The sequence below is a fragment of the Candida dubliniensis genome, chromosome 4 (genome assembly GCF_000026945.1).
Source record: "Candida dubliniensis CD36 chromosome 4, complete sequence".
In the NCBI taxonomy this organism is placed as follows: domain Eukaryota; kingdom Fungi; phylum Ascomycota; class Pichiomycetes; order Serinales; family Debaryomycetaceae; genus Candida; species Candida dubliniensis.
In genome coordinates, this window is record NC_012863.1 from 226,589 (window position 1) to 248,166 (window position 21,578).

Here is a 21,578-nt window from a genome sequence, read left to right on the forward strand (position 1 = left end):
TATCAAAATAAATAGTCTCAATGTATTATATATAACTTCCATGAATGTTGAGAATTATCTCTAACATGAATATAAATTTCATGACTCTCAGTTTCAGGTAAGGCAACAATACTACCATCTACACAAAATCTTCTTTGTAGTAAAGGTTTTGAATTTTTTGTTTTTAATAATATTTTATCGTTTTTCTGGAGTTTTTCATAAATCACATTCGGATTTCTTATATGACTACCCTTATCATACACCTGTTTCATTATATCCATAATATAATCTTCAGTATTTTGTGTATTAAATGCAACCGCGTACAATCCATCTTTCAAAATATCACCTTCAGGAGATATTTCAAATGTCGGTTCAAACCTTTGTGATGCTGTCACTAACCAATAAGCAAATGGTCCATTCAATTCAATATCATTAATGTAAAAATCACCTTCATATTTTTGTTCACGATTTAAATTTTGATGAGCAGCAATTTGAAATCGTTTAATACCATGGGATCTTAATTCAGGAGTATCACTATCGGCAACTAAAGATGCATGGAACCCCCATGAAACAACTATTAAAAATTTCAAATGTGAAGAAACTTGAGATCCTAATTCATTGGCAATTAAATAACGTGACCCTTGTGGGAAATCTATTTCATAAAGATTTAATGGCAGGATTTTTGTTGAGGAAAATAATCTAATAATTGCATCTAATGGATTGGTGATATTTAATGAAAGTGATAAACTATTTCCTGTTCCTCCTGGTATTGGGAAAATTGTTATTTCCCCAATTTCAGATTTATTTAATGAGTTAATAAATTCGTTAATTGAAGTGTCTCCGCTAATAAATAATATAGTGGCTTCATGATCTTGTAAATTCTGTGCTAATTCAGAAATTGATGTTGCCGATTTAGTGGCATGATATTCGTGTTTGATAGAAAGTTGTTTAAATAAGGGATTAATAATATCTAAATATATATCTTTCCCAGGTGTTCTTCCAGTGCCTGATTTAATTGAATCTATCACAATGACTTTTTTATCTATAAGATATGAGGGAAGAGTAGATAAATGAAGAGTTTTTCCGGTTGCTGAAGGATGGCCCAGTCGAAGAAAGTATTTCCCATCATTCTCACCAAATTCCAATGCTATATTCTTGGGTTGGTATGATAAGTTGTAGCTTGTCATTGAAGTAAAAGATATAGAGAAGTCTTTCGTAACCAAAAAAAACAAAAAAATAAGAGAGGAAGAATAAACTTACTTTGTTATAAATGAATTGAATTGAATGTGGTGGAGAGTTAGAAAAAAAAAAAAAAAGAAAGCCACAATATAGATAAGCTGCTCGGATATAAGTATTTTCACGTGACTTTACTTATCTACAGTTCCATAGTTCCTTCCCCTACTAAAAACGATCAATGATGATGATTAATTACATTACAGTATATTTATTGAGATCTAAACAACGATTTATGCTATATTGTTGTATTTCTCATGGATCTTAGAATATCCAATGTAAAATACTCTGGAATTTATTAACTGGCTTGTGACTAGATTGTTCCAATTGTTCATAATATTCATATTCGTGTCTTTCTATTTCTTCCAATCCAGTTTTTAGATCAGCATCAATTGGTCTAATGAATTTTGTTCTTTTGAAAAGTTTCCAAGCAATGAAAACTGCTAATGAAACAAACACCATGATATAGTTGTATAAGAATGTGTCAACCGACCATTTTCCAGGCATGAACACATCGTAACCTAAAATCCCGACAAGACAGCAATACATAAAACAAACAAAGTAAATGGAATATGGTTGGAACCAAGCTCTGTAAGTAAACTCATGACGGTCAATGTTCTGAGCCTTACATGCATGGTAGAACCCAATATAAGTGATTGACATAAATGCATAATTCAAGATTTGAGCACCAGTACACAAGTTGACCATATAGTTTAAAACTTTACTACCAGAATCTCCTAATTGCATCAATGATAATAATGAGAAACAAATGGAAAGACCAACACAAAAGATAGGAACCCCGTGACTAGAACATTTCTTAAATAATCTGGGGACAAAACCTTTCTTGGCCAAATTATACAAACAACGCGAAGAAGTATAGGTGTACAGGCACCCTGCTGAGAATGCTGATGTAAGAATAACAGCGTTGACAATGTGTGGCAATACCTTAATCCCCAAGTTCTGCATAGCCACAACATATGGTGAAGAAGCAGCATTGGATGTGTCTGAGGTTAATTCAAGGTATCTTGGATCATTATAGGCAACTAAAATGGAAACAGATAAGGCACCACCAATGTAAAACAAAACCAATCTATACAACACGGTTCTGAATGCAATAGGTAAGTTGTGACGAGGGTTGATACATTCACCAGCAGTCATACCAAGATATTCTGACCCCACACATGTGAAGGATGAACTCCATCTAAAGGAACCAAGGAATCCTTGGAATCTTCCTAATGACCCAGTGGTATATAACGTGGCTATGGGGCCACCAGCCGCATGCCAGTTACGGAAACCAAAGGCGTCGTGTTTAGGGTTACCGCCGCACATTGTGATCAAAGTGAAAAACAACAATCCAACACAAAGTATTAATTTAGCCAATGAAAACCAGAATTCACATTCACCAAATATACGTACAGCATACAAGTTGATAGCAGCATAGATGGCAATTTGGATACAAAAAGTGATTGCTGGAGAATAATCTTCACGCCAAAAATGAATCATACCGTTGACAGCTGTGATTTCGAATGGGATATATAAACTTTGCATCACCCAGAAATTGACAGATGCGGCTGCTTCGAATGCAGGATCAATAACACGGCCGGCCATGTTCAAAAACGGGGAGTCAACCGGCATATAAGAAACCATCTCCCCAACAGCCGAAGTAAGTAATAATGTGAGCAAAGTGGAAAGACAATACGAAAGAAGAAGACCTAAAGGTCCCCCTACTGTCAACCCAGTGGTACCAATAGTGACAAAAAGACCAGTACCAATACTACCACCAATAGCGATTAACTGCAAATGTCTATTGTAAAGTTTTCTTTGGGTATGACCAACATCAACCGAGGAGTTATCTTGGGATAAGGATGATTCAGACGTTACCGAGGTCTGGCGATCTACCTTAGTGTCGAATAACTCCTCTTCTTGGATTTTACTTCTTTCAGCTTCAGCCTCAGCTTCCTTGGTTTTCTCGTTGTTCCAAATCTTGTTCTGTAATGTTGACTTAAACATATTGGGAAAAATGCATGAATCAAAATAAAAAAAAACAAAACAAATAGAAAGTGAAAAGAAAATATTTAAAAATTCTCTTGAATCCTTTTCTTTAAACTAAATGATTGATATCTGGAATAGTCCTAAGACTCCCCATATATATAAATTAGAAAACCAAAAAAAAAAAAAAAAAAAAATTTTAACAATCGAATGAAGCACTAAATTAGCGAAGGTACATTCCATGTTTTCTAACAGCCAAGTAAGAAATGAATAAAAAAGAAATCTTTTTTGATGCAAAGTAATTGATTGTTAAAATAGATTTTTTGACTAAATAAAGAAATCTAGCTTCTTCACAGTAATAGTAATAATGATAGTAGTATTCTTGTTACAAATAAGACGTGGCAAATGAACAAAAAATATTAATGAAAATGACACAAACAGCCATCAATTTATGTATGACGTAATAAAATATATAAGAAAAGGTCGTATCATTTATTGTTATGATTGCTGTACTGTTTTACTTTTTGTTTGTTTGTGTGACCAAAAAAATATGCAATAGACAATAATATATATAATAATGAATACTAAAAGAAAAAGCTATGAACCCAGTTTCTTTGATAATATGCAAGTATTCATTTATAGAATTGTTTTTTGTTTGCAGTCTAATATATTTTGCAACAAAATGGAGTGGAAGGTCAAAGTGGAGGGGAAGAGAAAGAAAAAAAAAAAAAATTTACCTTAGATTTGAGAAACATCACACGACCCTAAAAAGAAAGAAAGAAAAAAAAAAGAATTTTGTGTGACAAAACGATGCATATTAATTAATACAAGAAAAAAAAAAAAAAAAAAAAAAAAAGAGACAACTTTTCTTGAGGCTATTGACCATGGTACACTACCTTCTGATAATTTTTCTTTGTAAGACAATGTGATCGTGGCGTGCGTTAAAATGCCCCCTTTTTTTTTTCGTAACCTAACAAATTTCCGTCATTACCCAAATTTTACACTTGCATATTGCTTGGAATGTAGGGAATATGAGGATGATGAGTGCTCCAATAGCAGTTGATTATTTTTTAAAGGGGACTGAAAACGCCATGACAACGTATTCCCAACAACAACAGCTGATATTTGTAAAAGCTTATTTGAAAATAGGGGAAGAAGCAGAAGTAGAAGATGACGAAGAAGAAGAACTCAAACAATTTTTTTTTTTTTTGCCAACAAATTCTTGCTGAAATTATGCAAAAAAAAGAGAAAACGAATCAACTACTATCGAATAGTCAACAAATTCTGAAATGATTTGAGTAGATATAATGTAGATAGTAACAATATAGTTTACAGAATCCAACACTAATAAATTGATGAGCATCTTATGTGGGGTTAAGTGATTTACGTAGATTGTTTCCCAAATATAGAGATTCCTGCCCTTTGCTATTTCTTTTTTTATCTCTCCAAAAGAAACACTAAAATATATAGACCTAAATTTAACTAAAATCCATCGAATTTCATCAATTATGTTTGTCGAAAAAATTTAATCTATTGCTATCTTTACGAGCTAATTAAAAGTGTTGGATTTGCTAACAACAACCAAACGTTTGTCGTCAATAGACCAACCAAACATACATACATACATATACTTGGTTGAAGATTCTCTCACAAGTCTAAAAACCAAGATTTACAGATAGTAGCATTTCTCTTTTTTTATATAAATATCTAAAATTTAAAGATGGGATCTGGTATTGATCAGCTTCTATTGACTTAATGGAAGCGATAATGTATGGAATCCAAGAGGGTCTTTTTCTCTCGAATACCAGAATTATAATATAGAAACCGCCAGAGAAGGAAGCTCCGGAGATATCCGACATTCTATCACATAGTGTTTAGTTGCAGACAATAAAAAATATAATAAATTGTTTCAATTATTATTTCTGAACCCCCCTGTTGCCTATACAATGTGTTTTACAAATAAGGGATTTATTGAATTGACAACACTTAATAAAAATTGAACTTTATTTGTATATGGTTGTCAATATCCATTAATTAGTAAATTATAAATCATACATCGATTGTTAAATGGTTTAAATTCATTATCAGGGTTGAAAAGTATATAAAAGCCAGAAAATTATTTACCAACAAGTCAGCTGATTAGCTCAGTTGGAATTCTCTTGTAGTTTAACGGTCAGAATACGCGCTTGTCACGCGCGTGATCGGGGTTCGATTCCCCGCAAGAGAGTAATTTTTGATTTTTTTTTTTGTTCATTAAATTTTTTTGCAATAATTTGCCCTCTAAAATCAAATTGTAAAACTAATACTACAAACAAATACAAACAACCGCTGTCAAACCTAATCTTCATCTCTACAACTAGTGATTCTTCTAAAATAATGTGTATGTTCGTATTTCCCCAAATTATCAGGCCAAAAAGTCGATGGTCGTATTCCTAAACTTCTTTTCCATAATAATCCGGAATATTCCATACCTCGTCTATCTATATCACATTCTTCATGAGGTAATTGTTTTTTATCAATAAAATATTCGTATCCTGCATGAGTAAACATTGGTGGTAATAAAGGTATTATATCATGTCTATGAACTACTCTAATAAACCCTCGAGAAAAATCATTATCCATGGTAATACAATTACTAACATCTTCTGTATCAAATAATCTATCGGTGAAATCAGCAAATTCTTGATTCCCCACTTTTGGTCCACCATAAGTGACTACTAATGGATCATAACCTAATAATTGAAATTCAATCCCACTTAAAATGGTAAAAGCTGCACCTAATGAATGACCAATAATTAAAAATTGATAATCAGGATAAATTTTTTTCAATTTAATTCCAAGACTTATAATTGCCCCGGAATTATCTTTTAAAAAATTATAAAATCCTCGATGAACTTTACAATTAATACATTCTTGTTGAATAAATACTTCACATTCATTAAAATTATCATCATGAACAATTGGTTTATATTTCGTGGGGATAAAATCAATATCAGTGGCCCAATCACGTCTTGATACTGATCCTCTAAATACTAATATTATTGTCTTTCGTTTATTATCCAAGGCATAATATCCAGTACCAACTTCATTAAGTCTACTGAAATCAAATATTTTCACAATTTCAACATCTTTAAGAATATCATTTTTACAGGCTGCTAAATGACAACCAGAACCTTTATCTCCTAAACGTCCTTTAGATAATCCTCTACCAACACAATAGGCAACTGCAGCCAAATTGGAAAATTGTACTAACTTCTTGTAATCTTGGGCAACAGGTTCATTATCAACCTTATATTCTTGAGCAAATGATAGACAATATAATACAATGATGATCAATATAAACATCAATAGTAAATAATAGCCAGATGAAAACAAACAAACAAACAAACAACCAACCAAAACAAAAAAAAACAAAAAAAACAAAAAAAAAAACGGAAGGTTTCCCTTTATTCTGCTGAAGGAAAAAATAATGGGTATTTTTAATAGTAGTTTGGAACTTCTTTGCTTTAAAGTAAGGAAAAAGTATTTTCAATCTTATATTAACTTTTGAATTCAATCCTTATATAAAATGATTTCTCTGTTATGCACATCTCAGTTCTTGATGTAAATTATTACATTTCACACTACAATAATAAAGTCCACAAGATGAACATCTCAGATAATTTGATTTATTACCACAAATACAACAAAGTCTAATTTTCGGTTTAACATTTTCCAATTTTCTTCGTTTATTAGTAGTGGTACTAATCGATTTATCATTAATATCGGTGAAATCAACAAATTGATAATTTATTCCAAGTATAGTATTAACAGAAATCAAATTTCGTTCTTCTTCAAAATACAGATTCAAATTTCTTCTTGCTGCCAATATTTTCTTTGTCGTTGGAGTATTACCTAATCTTGATTTATGTGATGTTATAGTATTATCTCCACCACCAGTGGAATGAATACCAGTATAAACAAAATTTTTCGGTAATTCAAATCCTTTAATTGATGTTTCTTGATTTAATTCAACAAGTCTTTTTAAAACTAATCTTTCTAATTGAATTTGTTGTGATGATTTTAAAGGTCCTGTGTTTGATGGTTCATTGGATTGGGTTTGAGCATTCATTAATTGAGTTAAATTATAATTGACTTTAGCTCTTCCCTTGTTAGAACTTGAAATCGATTCACCAGTATTGGAGGATTTACCCAACAGTCGAGCAGTTAGATTAATTGATGAGCTGAAATAAATGGTTGATGTCTTGGCATTGGTTGATTTTGGAACTTCTTCGACCAACATTTTTATTGGAGTTAAGCTGAAGTGGGGGGGTAGGGGAAAGAGTTTATTGATTATGTTTTGAAAATCTTCTTTTTTTTTTTTGTGGTTTATATTATAATTTTGTTTGCCACAGAATTCTTTGTTCTATGTTCTTCCTTACAATGCACAACGAAAGAATTAGTATAGTAGTATCTCTGGGGAGAGTTAACTGAACATGGATGAAACAAACATCTTAGACAGTCAAATTCTTATTTTGAAATACTTTTCTGAGACAAAGTGAAATTGAAGAAAAAGTACCAAAAACAACTTAGAGACTGTCCAATCTGGATAGAATTATGGAGACAGTTTCTGCATAAATAACAAATTACTTATCTTAATCTATTCCCATGTATAATTCCTGTGCTTTGGAAGAGTATGATAGGACTAGAAGTCGGTATTTATTTTCCAACTTTTCAATATTTCTATGTTATAAAATAATAAATATATTTACAAGACATTTACAGGTATCTAACATTCCTCTTTTCTTCCTTTCAATAATAAATACAGATAAAGATCAAGACCAAGACCAAGACCAAGACCTAGACCTAGACCAATTCTAATAACATAATCCAACAAGCTTGACCTGTCTTTACTTTTTTCCTTGATCTTTCAAAAACCAAATCCTTAAAAATCATTTCTTTTCATTATTTAAACTTTCTTTAATTTCTTCATGATCAAATGGTTGATCTTCTCTAGCTTTATCTAACATTGGTTTAATTCCTTGTTTTGCTAAATTTGTATTTATACAAGTGATATAAGTATCCCAAAATTCTGTACATTCATTTTCCATTGATTTACCTTTCAAGAATTTTTCGGTATACCATTTATTAAAACAATCATCATAAGCTTTTTTAGCTGGAGTACATTCTGGAGCAAATGAAACCGACATTATATTTCCCATATCTATAAAAATGAATTTTATGAATGTTAGTAGGTTTGCATTTGATTTTGTTCTTTTTTTTTTTTTTTTTTTTTTTTCCAACTACGCCCAGAAACTTCTGGGGTGGTGGATGGATGGCGGTGATGATGGATGGATGGTGGGATCTCTTTTCCCGTACTTCGCACAATTCTTTAAAATATGGGACTGCATATAAAACGATACACGCTTTTTGAAAAAGAAAAAAAAAAAAAACACACTCACCCACAACAAATGGAAAAAACAACAACAACAACAACAACAACGACAACATCCTCATTAACCAAATCTCTATTTCTGGGTCAAGATTAAATTATTATATCAAATATGAAGAGATATTCAATTGCTCCAACTTCATCACGAAGGAAATCTGCTATTGATGCAACATTACCTGAAACTAATTTACCAGCAAGACAAATATTAGAACAATTAGATCAAGATACTACTTTTGTTCTTCAAGAAATTGATAAAAATATTTCTCGAGCAAATACTGTGATTAATGATAAGATTAAACCTATGATACAAGAATATGCATTACAAAGTTGGAAAGTTTGGGAAAATACTGGATTTTGGAAACATTTTTTTGAACAATCAGCTAATGTTGAATTAGATAGTTATGTTGAACCAATTAATGAAGTGAATCCACAAAATAATTTTTTATTACTTAATGAAATTGAAAAAAATAAACAAAATGGAAGGTTTGATGATAGTGGTATGACCAATAAAACCAATCAAGGCAATAATGAGAATAATGATATCGAGGATGATCTTGAGGATAAGGAAGAACCAGAAATAGCATTTAAAAAACCAAATCTTCGACAATTAGTTGCTGATGGGAATACTCCTACATGGTCAACAGAACATACCAAACCATCAATGAAATCAATTCAATTATCACCACCGAAAAGAATGAATCCAAATAATTTTACTGGTGGACAAGTTCGAGAAAATACAAAATTGACTGATAGTATAACATTAGAACCACCAGCATTATCTGCTGAAACTCGAGCTATCACATCACTGCCTCATAATCGTCATAACCAACATCGACTACAATCTAGAGAATCACCAATTAAAATACATACTATTCGACAATCTTTAGATACTTATCATCGAGTTTCCATATCACCAAAGAAATTGAAAACACCTATACGCTCGACAAGAACTAGTAGAATTGAAAGTATACTTAATTCATCACCCATATTACCAGAACCACCAATTTTACAATCAGAAATAGGTAGTGAAACTCCAAAATATATGTCATCTTCATCACCTAGGAAAGAGCAACAACAACAACAACAACAAAAACAGAAAAAAAGAGAATCATTAAATCTCCATTCAGATAATGATCAACAACAACAACAACTTCAAAGATTTCCAAATACTCCTAAATATTCTCGATTAAGTGGATCATCAGTGAATAGTTTATTAAGTAATAAATCAAATTTATCAGATGATGATGAAGATGATCATATTAATCCACCACCACAATTAGATTCTCATAATCATGGAGTTGTAATTGATAATAGTGATAATAATCATGGAGGTGATGCGGAAGATAGTTCCGATGATCTTGAATCATTACCAGTACCAGAATTGAATACTATTGATTTGAAAGATAAGAATAATAATAATAATAATAATAATAAAAGATCAATTCAATCAACACCAAGATCGAATGAAAAAAAGAGAAGAACAACAAATAATAACAATAACAATAGCAATGATGATGATGATGATATGGAAAATGTCTTTTTAGATCATTCTAATAAGAAAACTCCAGATAATCAACCATCAAATAATTCAACAACAAGATATTTTTCAACTGGAGGTAATAATAATTCTGATAATAATGCTGATAATGATAATGATAATCATACTGAAACTCAAGATAATTCAAAATCATTTAGTCAAATTTATGATGAAGCCATTTCTAAAATACGAGGTAAAAAATCAACAATTAAAAATGATGGAAATAGAGATGAAGATATGATAATGTCTCTTGATATGACCATGACTAAAGATTTAACTTCTGGTGAATATACCAAAGATTTATCAAAAGATTTAACGGAAAATTCTACTACTGATTTAGGTCCATTTAAAGAAAGATGGAAAAAATTGACCAGAAAGTAGAAATATGATTATATATAAGTTGATAGGTGTTAATAATTGATAATAATGTAATAATAATAATAATATTAATAATAATATTAATAACAAAATAGTATTTGTAATGTTTAGTTTCACAAATACATAATACATAATACATAATACATTATATCTTATTCGTTGAAACAAAGAAACGTTTCACAACTGAATAAAATCAAAATCAAAATCAAAGTCAAAATCTTGAAATAATTGAAAGAAGAAGTTCAACTAATTAAGAAATTACTAATTTGGGTGCAAAAATGAAAAAAAAAAAAGAGAAATAGAATTTTAATATTAAAATCTTCTGGTGTAAGATAGATAAATAGATAGTGCTTTCTTTTTTTTTTTTTTTCAAGTATTAGTATAATGTATCACGTGACAAACAGTAAGCATGACAAATAAATGAAATTTGATTGGTCCAAGAAAAAAAAGAAAAAAAAAAGAAAAAAAGAAAAGAGATGATCTCATTACACAAAAGACGGAAATTGATAAATTGATTTATTAAGTTGCAAACAACAACAAACAACAAATAACTAACAACTTGAATCACAAAGATATTGCAACAATTTCAATTTCTTAAAAAAAAAAAAAAAAGAATATAAATATCTAATCAAATTTCCTTCATTTCCCCCAAAAATATAAAAAAAAAAGATTTAATTCCTTCTTTCTTTCATTCTTTTTTTTATTATTATTATTATTATCCTTCAATTTTCATATTCCAATAACTATTTAACTATTTATAATAACTATCAATAATGGCTTGTTCTGCTACTCAATGTGTATGTGCTCAAAAATCAACTTGTTCATGTGGTAAACAACCAGCATTAAAATGTAATTGTTCTAAAGCTTCAATAGAAAATATTATCCCATTATCAAATGATGCTTGTGCTTGTGGTAAAAGAAATAAATCAAATTGTACTTGTGGTGTTAATTCTATTTGTGATGGTAATAGAGATGGAGAAATTGATTTCACTAATTTGAAGTAAATAAATGAAAAAGGTTTAATGATGAGAATCTTTGGGTTATGTTTCAAAAAAAGAAGTGCATTTAATTTTTTGGTTTCGATTTTTATTTATTTATGTAAAAAAAAAAGTATAATAACAAATTTAATAAAGATTGGGTTTTTTTTTGGTTTTAGTTTTTTAAAATTATCTCTATTTTGTAATTTAATTATCAATTGGATCAAAAAGAATGAATGAGGAGAGGGAGGGAACAAAAGGGAAGAAAGGAAACGTGGGATTAGTTTATTTATTCTCTAGTAGCAAGAGCCAATCAAAACCCAAGCAAAAGCCAAGCAAGCAATAATAACAATAAAAGTTTATCAATGTTGCCCTTTCCGAGTAAATTAACTATGAATACAAAGAACAACTATTCAATAAGATTCTTAATTTTGAGGAGGTTGTTATTGTTGTTGATAAATTGGTTGAATAGCAACAACCATCCAAAAAAAAAAAAAAAAAAAAAAATAATTGTATACAACTGTATATCTAATCTAATCTAATCTAATCTAATCTAAATTATCAAAATATAATAAATAAGGGGGAAGGAGGGAGGGGAAGGAAATTCAATTAACAATTATTACCCCACCCCTCTTTCCTCTCTTTCTCTCTCTCTTTCTTTCTCCCTTACTTGGAATCATTCTGACCCTTTATCTTTTTCTTTCTGTTTTTCTTTATTTTGAAATTCATCTTCAATTTTTAATGTCTCTCCATATATTTGACAATATTTATGAGAATATTGTAAAGCACAATCAATATTTTTATTAATATTACTATCATCATCATCATTTATTAAATTACCATGGAAAAAAATTGAACTTTTAAAAATACTTGATTTCCCAATACCATCACCATCACCACCACCATTAATTTGGTTATTATTATTATTATTATTATTATTATTATTGTGGTTTGGGTTTAATGATAATAATGCATTTAATAATCCTTTTATATATACAAGATCAATAGTTGCATCACGTCGAGTAATTGTTAATATCAAATAATCCATTAAATTATTTACTTTTAATTTTGATTTTGATTTTAATTTTGATTCAATTTCATTTTCATTTTCATTTTCAATTGTCCAACTTGATATCCCATTAGGTATTACAACATTATTTCCTTTACATAATCCTTGATCTTCCCACCATGGTAATATTTCAATACCTAAATCCATAAATGATGAAACATGAGTTAATTTATATTTTGATTCACCAAAACCAAAACCAGAATCGGTGGTGGAGGTGGTAGTGGTAGTAGTAGTAGTAGTAGTAGTATCTTTAATTAATATTACCATATTTGGTCGATACATTTTTTCTCCACAACCACAATTTTTCATTGCTGCTCGAGCAAATCCAATCCATAATTGACGATTTGAAGGTAATTTATCTTTAATTGAATTTATTAATTGTTTACCATTACCAAAAATTGAACTTGAACTTGAACTTGATGATATTGTTGATGTTGATGATAAATAATTTTCTAATATTTCATTGATATTAATTAATTCAGTACCACCATGTAAATATCCTGAATCAAATTTATTATCATCATGAATTTGATATTCCCATTGACAACCATTATCATTATCATTATCATTATCATTTTCTTTGTTATTGTTGGTTGTGGTGGTGGTGATTGGACATTTCAAAATTTTTAAATTTTTAAATTGATAAATAAAATAAATAAATGAATGATAACCATCAATTAATTTTTCTTGATGATTTAAAAATAATGACCAATTTTTTTCTATTAAATTCTGTTGATTATTAGGTCGAGTTAATTGTTTAATTTTAATATATTCATTCTTTTTACTATAATCAATATCTGATAATTGTTCAAGATTAAATTTTCCAATTTGAGTTTGCCATAACCAACCAATAAATAATGACCGATAATTTTTAAAATTAATTTTCCCTTCTTGATCATTATCATGATTATTATCATGATCGATTTTCAGAATTTTCCTATGATGAGAATTATAAATTATAATTGGTTCTTCATAACCAAATTCATTTTGAATTAATATAATTCTTGGATCTTCAACTCCATAAAATTGTCGTCCATTATTTTTTTTTAATTGTTTAATATTATGATAAATTGGTATTGGAGCAAAATAAGGATAAATTATTGATTTATATTTTAATTGTTTATCATTATTTTCCTTATTATTATTATTATCCTTATTATAATTTGGTTTTGAATTTGATTTTGGATCTGGGATAATCAATTCAACATCATTTAATTCATTCCAATTTCTATCAAATAATTGTAAATAAGCTAAAGATATTATTGGTAATCCTTGATCTTTTTCAGTATAAATAATTCTTGAAATCATTAAATGAACTCCATATTGTTGTAACCATACTGTTGATCCAATAAATTGATACCAATGTTTTTTAATTATATCATCATTATCATCATCATTGTTATCATTATTATTACTCAATTGTAATTGTTCTTTTAAATTAGGGAAAAATGGTGAAAATTCTTGGAAATATGGACCATCATCTTGTAAAAATCGAGTTAATATTTGTCTTAAATTACCATTTTTATTAATTGCTCGACTTGTTTTAATATTAATTTGATTTGATAATTTCAGGCATTGTGAAGATGATTGTTCATTATTATTATTTATATCATCACTAAATAATTCAAATTGTTGAGTTGAATAACTAAATTGAGGAATTTTATAATCAAATCGATTACGATAAATTAAATCTTGAGGATTTAATGCTTGATTCATAATTTCAGTATAATATTTAACTAATTGATCATCTTTAATTAAAGGGAAATTATTGGGGAAAATAATTATACGTTTATCTTTCTTCTTGTTGCCTTTGTTGTTGTTGTTGTTGTCCAATTGATGTTGATCAATTTCTTGTTGTAATTTATCTTGTTGCTTTGGTGATGATGGTTTAAATGGTTTAAATGGTTTATTGGAAGTTGTACTAATAGTGGTAGTGAAGGGGGTAAACTTTTCTAAATCATATTTTACTGTTATAGTGGTGGTTAATATTATTAAGATTAAGGAAATTATGAAAAGAATACTAATTATTGATTTATAATGTTTAATTGAGATTTTTCGAGAAGATGATAAGGATAATAATGATGTGGTAGATTTAATAAGTTTCTCCATTATAGGACAAGAAGATATATATATATATTTGCGGGTGTGTGTGTGTGTGTGTGTGTATAAACGAATGGAAGGAATAATTGGAACTACTCTTTCAGAAGTTAAGGAGGAGGTCAGTAGTATATATATATATGTAGAAGTGTAGAATATTTTTAGGGGTTGGAAAGAATATCAACAACATCAACAACAATTTACAAACTCAAACTAAACCAAACATTGGAACTTACGAAGAATTACACAAAATGAAAAAAATATAGTAGTAGTAGTAGTAGTAATAGTAGTAATAGTAGTAGTAGTAGTAGTTTTTTTTTTACTTTTTCAACTTTCGGCGTTATCGTATTTATATTAAATCATAGTAGACGATCTAATAAAAGATTTATAATCATCATCGATTAATTGGATGTACATATAGACATTGAATTAATGTTAGTTGATGATTGTAATCATTGTTAAAAAAATAACAACAACAACAACAACAACAACAACAACAAGAAAGTATCAGCTATAGATCATAAAAAGATTGAAATGTTTTGAAAAAATAAATTAAGTTCCTTCCTCCCTCCCTTTCTTCCCTCCCCCTTGAAGATGAAGAGGACAATTTCGAATTTTCGGAATTGCAAAAAAAAAAAAAGAAATGTTTTCTCTTTTCTTTCCTTTAGTACACACATCATATTAACAACTAATTAACAGTCAACTATTATTATCATCATCATCATAGATCATTACCACTAAATTATAGATTTATTAGTTTAAGATTTTAAATTGTTATAAATTGTTTTAAATTGTTTGTTTTTTTTAGTCTGTTTAAAAGATTTAGTAATTTATTGAGTTCTACTTTTATTCAACAATTGTCCAAATTTAGAACAACCGCCTTAGATATATTAAATAGTGAAATTAATCCTCCTCCTCCCCATTACACAAAGAAAGTCCGGTAATATCTCTTTTCAGATACTCATGTAGAGTTATATATGTTGAATCATAAAGAGATTATTTAGACTATAGATTGATATTTTAGTATCACCATTAAACTTAGTCATTTTTCTTTGTTTAGTCTAATTAATCGAACGATACAATATCATTTTTTATTGGTTTCCGTTACTAAACTTCAATCTAATCTAATGTAATCTAAAAAAGAAGGCAAACTAAAATTAGTGTTCTTATTTTTTTTATTTTTTATAGATGATTAAATCGTAATCAAAAAAAAAAAAAATGTTTTTATGGGGGTGGGGGTAGGGGGTGGGGGGGAGAGAGTTAAGAGAAAAAAAAAAAACAAGTGACTAACCATTTGTCACAATGTAGCGCTATTTAATTTAAATGACAATGATATTTACGGTACTGATTCACGTACAATGTGAATACTCACGCAGTTTCTGGTGGTTGGCTAAAAAGTAGTAAATCAATGCTATTGGATGTATGGGGAATAATGGACACAGTGACTAAGTGTAAGTCTTCGGGATACCTCTATTCCGTACGAGTGTAATATATGTGGATTGTATGTATTTGTATATTCCTGGATCTCAGCCTAAGCTTGCATAAGGTCCATTCTAACTAAATAATTAATTTTCTAGATTTTCTTTACTTAAATAGAATTCAACCTTTTCGTGCGTGTGTGCACCAATTATTCTATTCACTCACACACTCACACTTAAATCCTTTTTAACTAATTCAACACTTTCTCTCTAATAACAATTCTCTTCTTTATGTGCGATTTACCAACAAACGTAATTATTCTTTCAAATGATTCTCTCTGTCGTGTGATAGTACCAAATATAGCATATTTAAAAGATTACTATCCACTACACGACACCATTCATTGTTTAATTTTTTTTTGGCAATTTAACAATTTAACAATTTAACAATTTAGTGGTTTAGTGGTTGTTGTAAAACAGGATCTGCAATATTTTATGTGCAGTCCTTTTTGAATTCAACTCCAGGGAGTTCGACGAATCCTTTATAATTGCTATTTTATTATTCTCTATTATATACTACTTCTCTTTGTAAAAAAACAATTCATATTTTTTTATTACTTTCAATTTATTACATACTGATAATTAGCTTCGAATCTATAGAAAGTTAGAGCAACATATATTGTCCGTCGTAATATCTAATTAATAAAACCTAGGAATACTTCAGAAGCTTGTACCAATTGATCACGATAATTGCTCAGTTGAGTAGAAATTCCCATGGCTAAGAAGTAAAAAAGGGGCATGGACCATGAATGGTGGGAGTACTATTATAAATCTGGACAGCTTTGTAAAGAACAGAATCCCAAAATTTGGTAACAGTGGACCAAATTAATCCACGAAGTATGCGTTTTATGTGAGCCCATTGGTTGGCACGTTCCACCCGGCCATTACTGACAGGATGAATAATTTGATGTATGAATAAGCTTCACAAAATGATGTTTGTCACCACAGTTGAAACATCACTAGCAATGAATTGACGACCATTATCACAAATAACTTTGTTGGGGGTAACTGTGAATTTGAGAAATAAGTTGGAGTAAGCTCACTACGGTGGCACTGGTTTGGTGCAATGTTGGAACGGCATAAAGTAAACCAGTAGTATATTCCACAGTGACAAGAATGTAAGAAGCATTAGGTGAACCTTGAAGAGGACCAACATAATCAAATGCTCAACGGGGTGAAAGCTGGAACAGGTTCTAAGGGGATAATTTCACGCCGAGCCAGTGTGATGGGGGGGGGGCTGTTTGTTGGCAGATAGAGCAGTGTCGTACGGTGTTGATAGTGATAGGTGGGCTGTCGGGATGCCATGCAATCTGAGTGGCAAAATAATGAGTAATCCTGATGGATGGATGGGTGGTAGTGGTGGTGGTGGACAGATTGCACGAGCTTTGGTGAAGTTGTCCCGCAGAAACACTGGTAGTACTTGGTTTTGAAGAATCACCTCAAGTTCATCGTTGATAACAGTAAAGTGATGTAATGGTAAGTCATCATTGGTTGTGAGCAGTGGTAGAATCCGAAAAATCTGAAGAATTGGTGGCAAGGGATGTTGGATCCAGAAGTTGATCCTTAATGGCTTGAAGATGATTGTCGTTGAGGTCGGACAATTGGAGTGAAGCGACTGCAGAAGGTTTGGGGAACCGTTAAAACATTATGGGGGGGGGGGTTGAGAATTTCATCTTCGTTAACTACCTCAGTTATCGAATCCGTTTGGTAACGGCTACGGAAATCCGCTAGGATATTTTGCTTCCCAGCCAAGTAAAATATACGTGGCTGGTAGGACGTGAGGACATCCAAGAAACAGTGAACTCTTAAATTTGGTTGAGCAGCAGAATTCAACATTACCAGTAGGGAATAGTGGTCGGTATAGATGTACAACGGACCACCAGTTAAATGACGATTCTTTACAATCGTAGCCACAATGGGCTAACAACTCACGTTCCATAGTTGAGTATCGCAGTTGTGTCGGTGTCAATTTAGCACTAAAAAAATGAAATTGGAACAAGTGTGGTAGATCCCTTGTGGTTATGTGATTGACAGATGACAACACCAACAGCCAATGTGGAGGCATCAGTAAAAATATGGGTAACTTTACTGGGGGGGGGTTATAATGCCCGAGTGGGGGGAGATGGTAGTGAGGCAAGATTTGAGATCGTTGAAAGCCTTGATTGACTCGTCAGTATGAGTTATTGGACCTTTTCGAGATGACCCACCTTTCAATAATTCAGACAACGGATGAAGAAGAGTTGCCACACACGAGGAATATAAGATCGAATAAAGCTAACAAATGAAATAAGACTTCTAACTTCCGACTTGGTGGATGGGAGTTGCCAATGTGAAATAGATGCAATTTTATCTGGGTCTACCTTAGTACCTTCTTCGGAGATAATAAAGCCTAAAAATTTAACAGATTTTTCTGTAACAATTTGGTTTTGTCAATGTTAATTTGGAGACCAGCATTATTAAGTGCTTCACATACTTGTTTCACAATGCGAGCATTATCTTCAACAGTCTTGGCATAGATTAATACATCATCGAGATATAAAAAAGATTCCCTCAATGTCTTTTAGCACGGTACTTATAAAGTTACAAAAAAAAACGCATATGGTGAATTTGTAGCCCCGAAGGGTAACGTTTGGTAGACATAGTTACCGAGATGGGTAACGATGCCAAAAGCGTGGGAGGTACGTGGCGTAACGCTTATCTGATGATAAGCCGCCTTTAAATCGATGGTACTAAACCATTTAGCCTGGTGGACCAAGGGAGCCAAATCACGAAGATTCGGAACATAATATGGGATGTTTTTTTTTTTTGGTTATGGCATTGAGACGCCTAAAATCAATGACCACTCTGGCTTTATTAGCTGTACGAACAACAAAAACAGCTGATAATGAGATTTGGTACATTATCAGGAGCATGCAGTAGGATACCAGCCTCCAAGTTTTGTTTGTTTAATAAATAATTCAATAACTTCCTTGTATTGTGCATTACAAAAATAAGGTTTGGAAATTACCGGTTGGTCATTCGTGAGTACAATGTGATATTTGAACTGGCGATTTTTAGGTTTTGCGAGTGGTTTGGTCGGTGAGTTGAGGATAATTTTGTTTGATGTTAGCTATCAAGGAGAGTCGTGGTTGAGTGTGGACAGCTTTGGACACTGAAAGCTTTAGATTATTAACAAACCGTTCAAGAGTACAATTATATATATCTGTGGCCGGCAATAGTTTTATAAACTCGTGGGTTGGAGTTAGTTGGTAATGAAGTTTTTTTGAGAGTCGGACGACCAAAAAATAATCTTTCTTAGGCCTGGCAACACATAGGCCTGAAATTGGAGTTTAAATGGTTTGGTAATAGTGAAGTTAACACTATGAGTAATCTGATGATGCTTGTTGGTTGTCGTAGTGGCCATAATTAATTGGTTGATCAAGTTTAGTGAGTCGACCCATCTTAGCAATAGCGGGCGGTAGGAAATTTGAATCGCCCCCCCCAGAATCCAATAACACCGGGGGAAAACCCATTTCCAATATCAATAGCGGCAACATGTTTAGGCGTAACGAGGCCTCGCTGAATCGTCAGAATAAGTTGAGTCGGGGTTAGATTCGTTGCCCGAGTCATAAGGAGCCTCGGAGACAGCATCAGAACCATCCAGATCATCAGCCTCTTGGTCAGCCACATCCAATTCATAAAGTTATTTACCTTGGTGTTGAGCACGCGAGTAGTCGCCTCGGAATTTGGTGTAACGAGATTTAGGTTGAAAATTGTTCGACTGGTATGTAAGAAGAACGCTGGTTGGAACGACGATAATTGTTACGGGCGATAATTGTTACGGCGATAATTGTTACCATAAGACTTGGACTTATAACGGGGGGGGGGGTTAGAATTTTGATCCCGATATTGCGGTTGGTAATTGTTGTTTCTAACATAGTTGACTTGAAAATCGTTGGTGGGCAAATCCTCGGGGAAATTGATGTTATGAAAAAATGTGATTCAACCGTTTGTAAAAAAAAAAAAGATCAGGTGGGTTGACATAATCAAGCGAGTGAAGAGAAAGGAGGACAGCAAAGTGATCTTCCAATTTTCTGCAAAATAAGCGATCTTTCTTGTGATGAATCTATTCCGGTAAGGAATAAGATTGTTGGCAAGTTGTCTAAAAACGAGCAATGAACAGGGTAACTGGCTCGCCAGGGGGTTGGCAGCAACAGATACATTTGGGTTACAGTTTTTTTCTGTCCAATAATTCCCAGTTACGAATCAAATAAATATGGTAATCAATATCTAACCAAAGAAATTTGTGGTCCAAATCGGGTATTGAAGTGCTGTTTGGAAAGCATTAATCAAATCATCTTTAAGATAGGGTGCAGCAGCATGAGCCCAAAATTTGGTAATCCAAATTCATACTAACAAAGTAACTTTGCAATTGTTGGAACTTTGAAAACAAGATGGTCGTCATCAGAATTGGTAATCAGAAAAGCATCAACAATAGGGGGGAGGGGGGGGGGGAGGTTTTGTTGTTCAGGGAGCCATTGCATTTGAGGAGCTTCTTGGACCATTCATGAACGTTGGCATAACCCTCCGAATTTTGGGCAGCAATTTCACGTGGGGAAACTGGGGGAAGGGTTCGTCCTCATAAGGTTCAAATCCAAACTCATTAAAGAGGTGCACCATAAGCCTGAGGTGGCGGTGGACCAAAAAGCATGGTCAGCAGTTGGAGGAACAACATCCCATTGACCTGGAGGAGCATCATTATCATGACCAAAGGTTGGATTGGAACGTTGTTTTCTCCATTTTTTGGCAGCCAATTCATCAACCTTTTTGAGCAGTGGCTTGAATAAATTCAGCGTGAGCGTCAACATGCTCATCAAACATGGTCAAATTTTTTTTTTTTCCTGGGCTCCCTCGACAATACGTTTGGCTTGGTTATCCAAAACGTCTTCTCTCTCACGGTTGACGGCAATAGCTTCAGCTTGAGCAGCATTGGTCTCATTGATAACCTTATAGATTTGGTTAGTGATAGTTTCGCCTTGTTGTTTGAACATTTCCATCATTTGTTGACGAAATTCCCGCAAATTGGTTTCAGCAGTAACAAACATTTGGGCTTCAGGACCTGGATCAGTAGTTTGTCCAGCAGCTTCTTCAGCAGCATGATGAAGTGGTAGCTGGGGTTTCAGGAACAGATTCCTGTGTTCTTGTTCTTCTTTCTGGTTTCTAGCCATGACGAAAGGTTGCAGAAATTCGCTTAAAGTTTAAAGTTTTGCTTAAAGTTGATAATAAAGTTCCAGAAAATTAATTTTATGAAGTATTCCTAGGTTTTATTAATTAGATATTACGACGGATAATATAGGTTGCTCTAACTTTCTATAGATTCGAAGCTAATTATCAGTATGTAATAATTGAAAGTAATAAAAAAATATGAATT

General features: G+C 31.7%; 8 protein-coding genes and 1 non-coding gene across 9 annotated transcripts, besides 2 other annotated features; 3 read left to right on the forward strand and 6 right to left on the reverse strand. All coding sequences in view use genetic code 12, as the record gives it.

The window, feature by feature from the left end:
- Positions 1-17: 17 nt before the first annotated feature.
- Positions 18-1,166, reverse strand: CD36_41080 (uncharacterized protein; the record flags this gene model as incomplete). Its single annotated transcript, XM_002419733.1, has 1 exon — positions 18-1,166. The coding sequence occupies one exon, from the start codon at positions 1,164-1,166 to the stop codon at positions 18-20; it is 1,149 nt and encodes a 382-aa protein (XP_002419778.1).
- A 310-nt stretch (positions 1,167-1,476) lies between these two features.
- Positions 1,477-3,222, reverse strand: CD36_41090 (general amino acid permease, putative; the record flags this gene model as incomplete). The annotated part of the gene is made up of 1 exon (XM_002419734.1): positions 1,477-3,222. The coding sequence occupies one exon, from the start codon at positions 3,220-3,222 to the stop codon at positions 1,477-1,479; it is 1,746 nt and encodes a 581-aa protein (XP_002419779.1).
- A 2,134-nt stretch (positions 3,223-5,356) lies between these two features.
- tRNA-Asp (GTC) lies at positions 5,357-5,428 on the forward strand. Its single transcript has one exon. It is a non-coding gene; the product is annotated as a tRNA-Asp (tRNA).
- A 110-nt stretch (positions 5,429-5,538) lies between these two features.
- CD36_41100 (lipase, putative) lies at positions 5,539-6,546 on the reverse strand (the record flags this gene model as incomplete). Its single annotated transcript, XM_002419735.1, has 1 exon — positions 5,539-6,546. The coding sequence occupies one exon, from the start codon at positions 6,544-6,546 to the stop codon at positions 5,539-5,541; it is 1,008 nt and encodes a 335-aa protein (XP_002419780.1).
- A 235-nt stretch (positions 6,547-6,781) lies between these two features.
- Positions 6,782-7,483, reverse strand: CD36_41110 (nucleosome-binding component of the SWR1 complex, putative; the record flags this gene model as incomplete). The annotated part of the gene is made up of 1 exon (XM_002419736.1): positions 6,782-7,483. The coding sequence occupies one exon, from the start codon at positions 7,481-7,483 to the stop codon at positions 6,782-6,784; it is 702 nt and encodes a 233-aa protein (XP_002419781.1).
- A 649-nt stretch (positions 7,484-8,132) lies between these two features.
- Positions 8,133-8,402, reverse strand: CD36_41120 (mitochondrial distribution and morphology protein, putative; the record flags this gene model as incomplete). The annotated part of the gene is made up of 1 exon (XM_002419737.1): positions 8,133-8,402. The coding sequence occupies one exon, from the start codon at positions 8,400-8,402 to the stop codon at positions 8,133-8,135; it is 270 nt and encodes an 89-aa protein (XP_002419782.1).
- A 342-nt stretch (positions 8,403-8,744) lies between these two features.
- Positions 8,745-10,550, forward strand: CD36_41130 (conserved hypothetical protein; the record flags this gene model as incomplete). Its single annotated transcript, XM_002419738.1, has 1 exon — positions 8,745-10,550. The coding sequence occupies one exon, from the start codon at positions 8,745-8,747 to the stop codon at positions 10,548-10,550; it is 1,806 nt and encodes a 601-aa protein (XP_002419783.1).
- Positions 10,551-11,320: 770 nt separating this feature from the next.
- Positions 11,321-11,551, forward strand: CDR2 (copper resistance determinant protein, putative; the record flags this gene model as incomplete). The annotated part of the gene is made up of 1 exon (XM_002419739.1): positions 11,321-11,551. One exon carries the CDS (start codon positions 11,321-11,323, stop codon positions 11,549-11,551), a length of 231 nt encoding a protein of 76 aa, XP_002419784.1.
- Positions 11,552-12,200: 649 nt separating this feature from the next.
- On the reverse strand, positions 12,201-14,702 carry CD36_41150 (conserved hypothetical protein; the record flags this gene model as incomplete). Its single annotated transcript, XM_002419740.1, has 1 exon — positions 12,201-14,702. The coding sequence occupies one exon, from the start codon at positions 14,700-14,702 to the stop codon at positions 12,201-12,203; it is 2,502 nt and encodes an 833-aa protein (XP_002419785.1).
- A 1,283-nt stretch (positions 14,703-15,985) lies between these two features.
- Positions 15,986-16,505: a mobile genetic element.
- A 70-nt stretch (positions 16,506-16,575) lies between these two features.
- Positions 16,576-21,578: part of a mobile genetic element (two inverted LTRs flanking internal region) that runs on past the window's edge.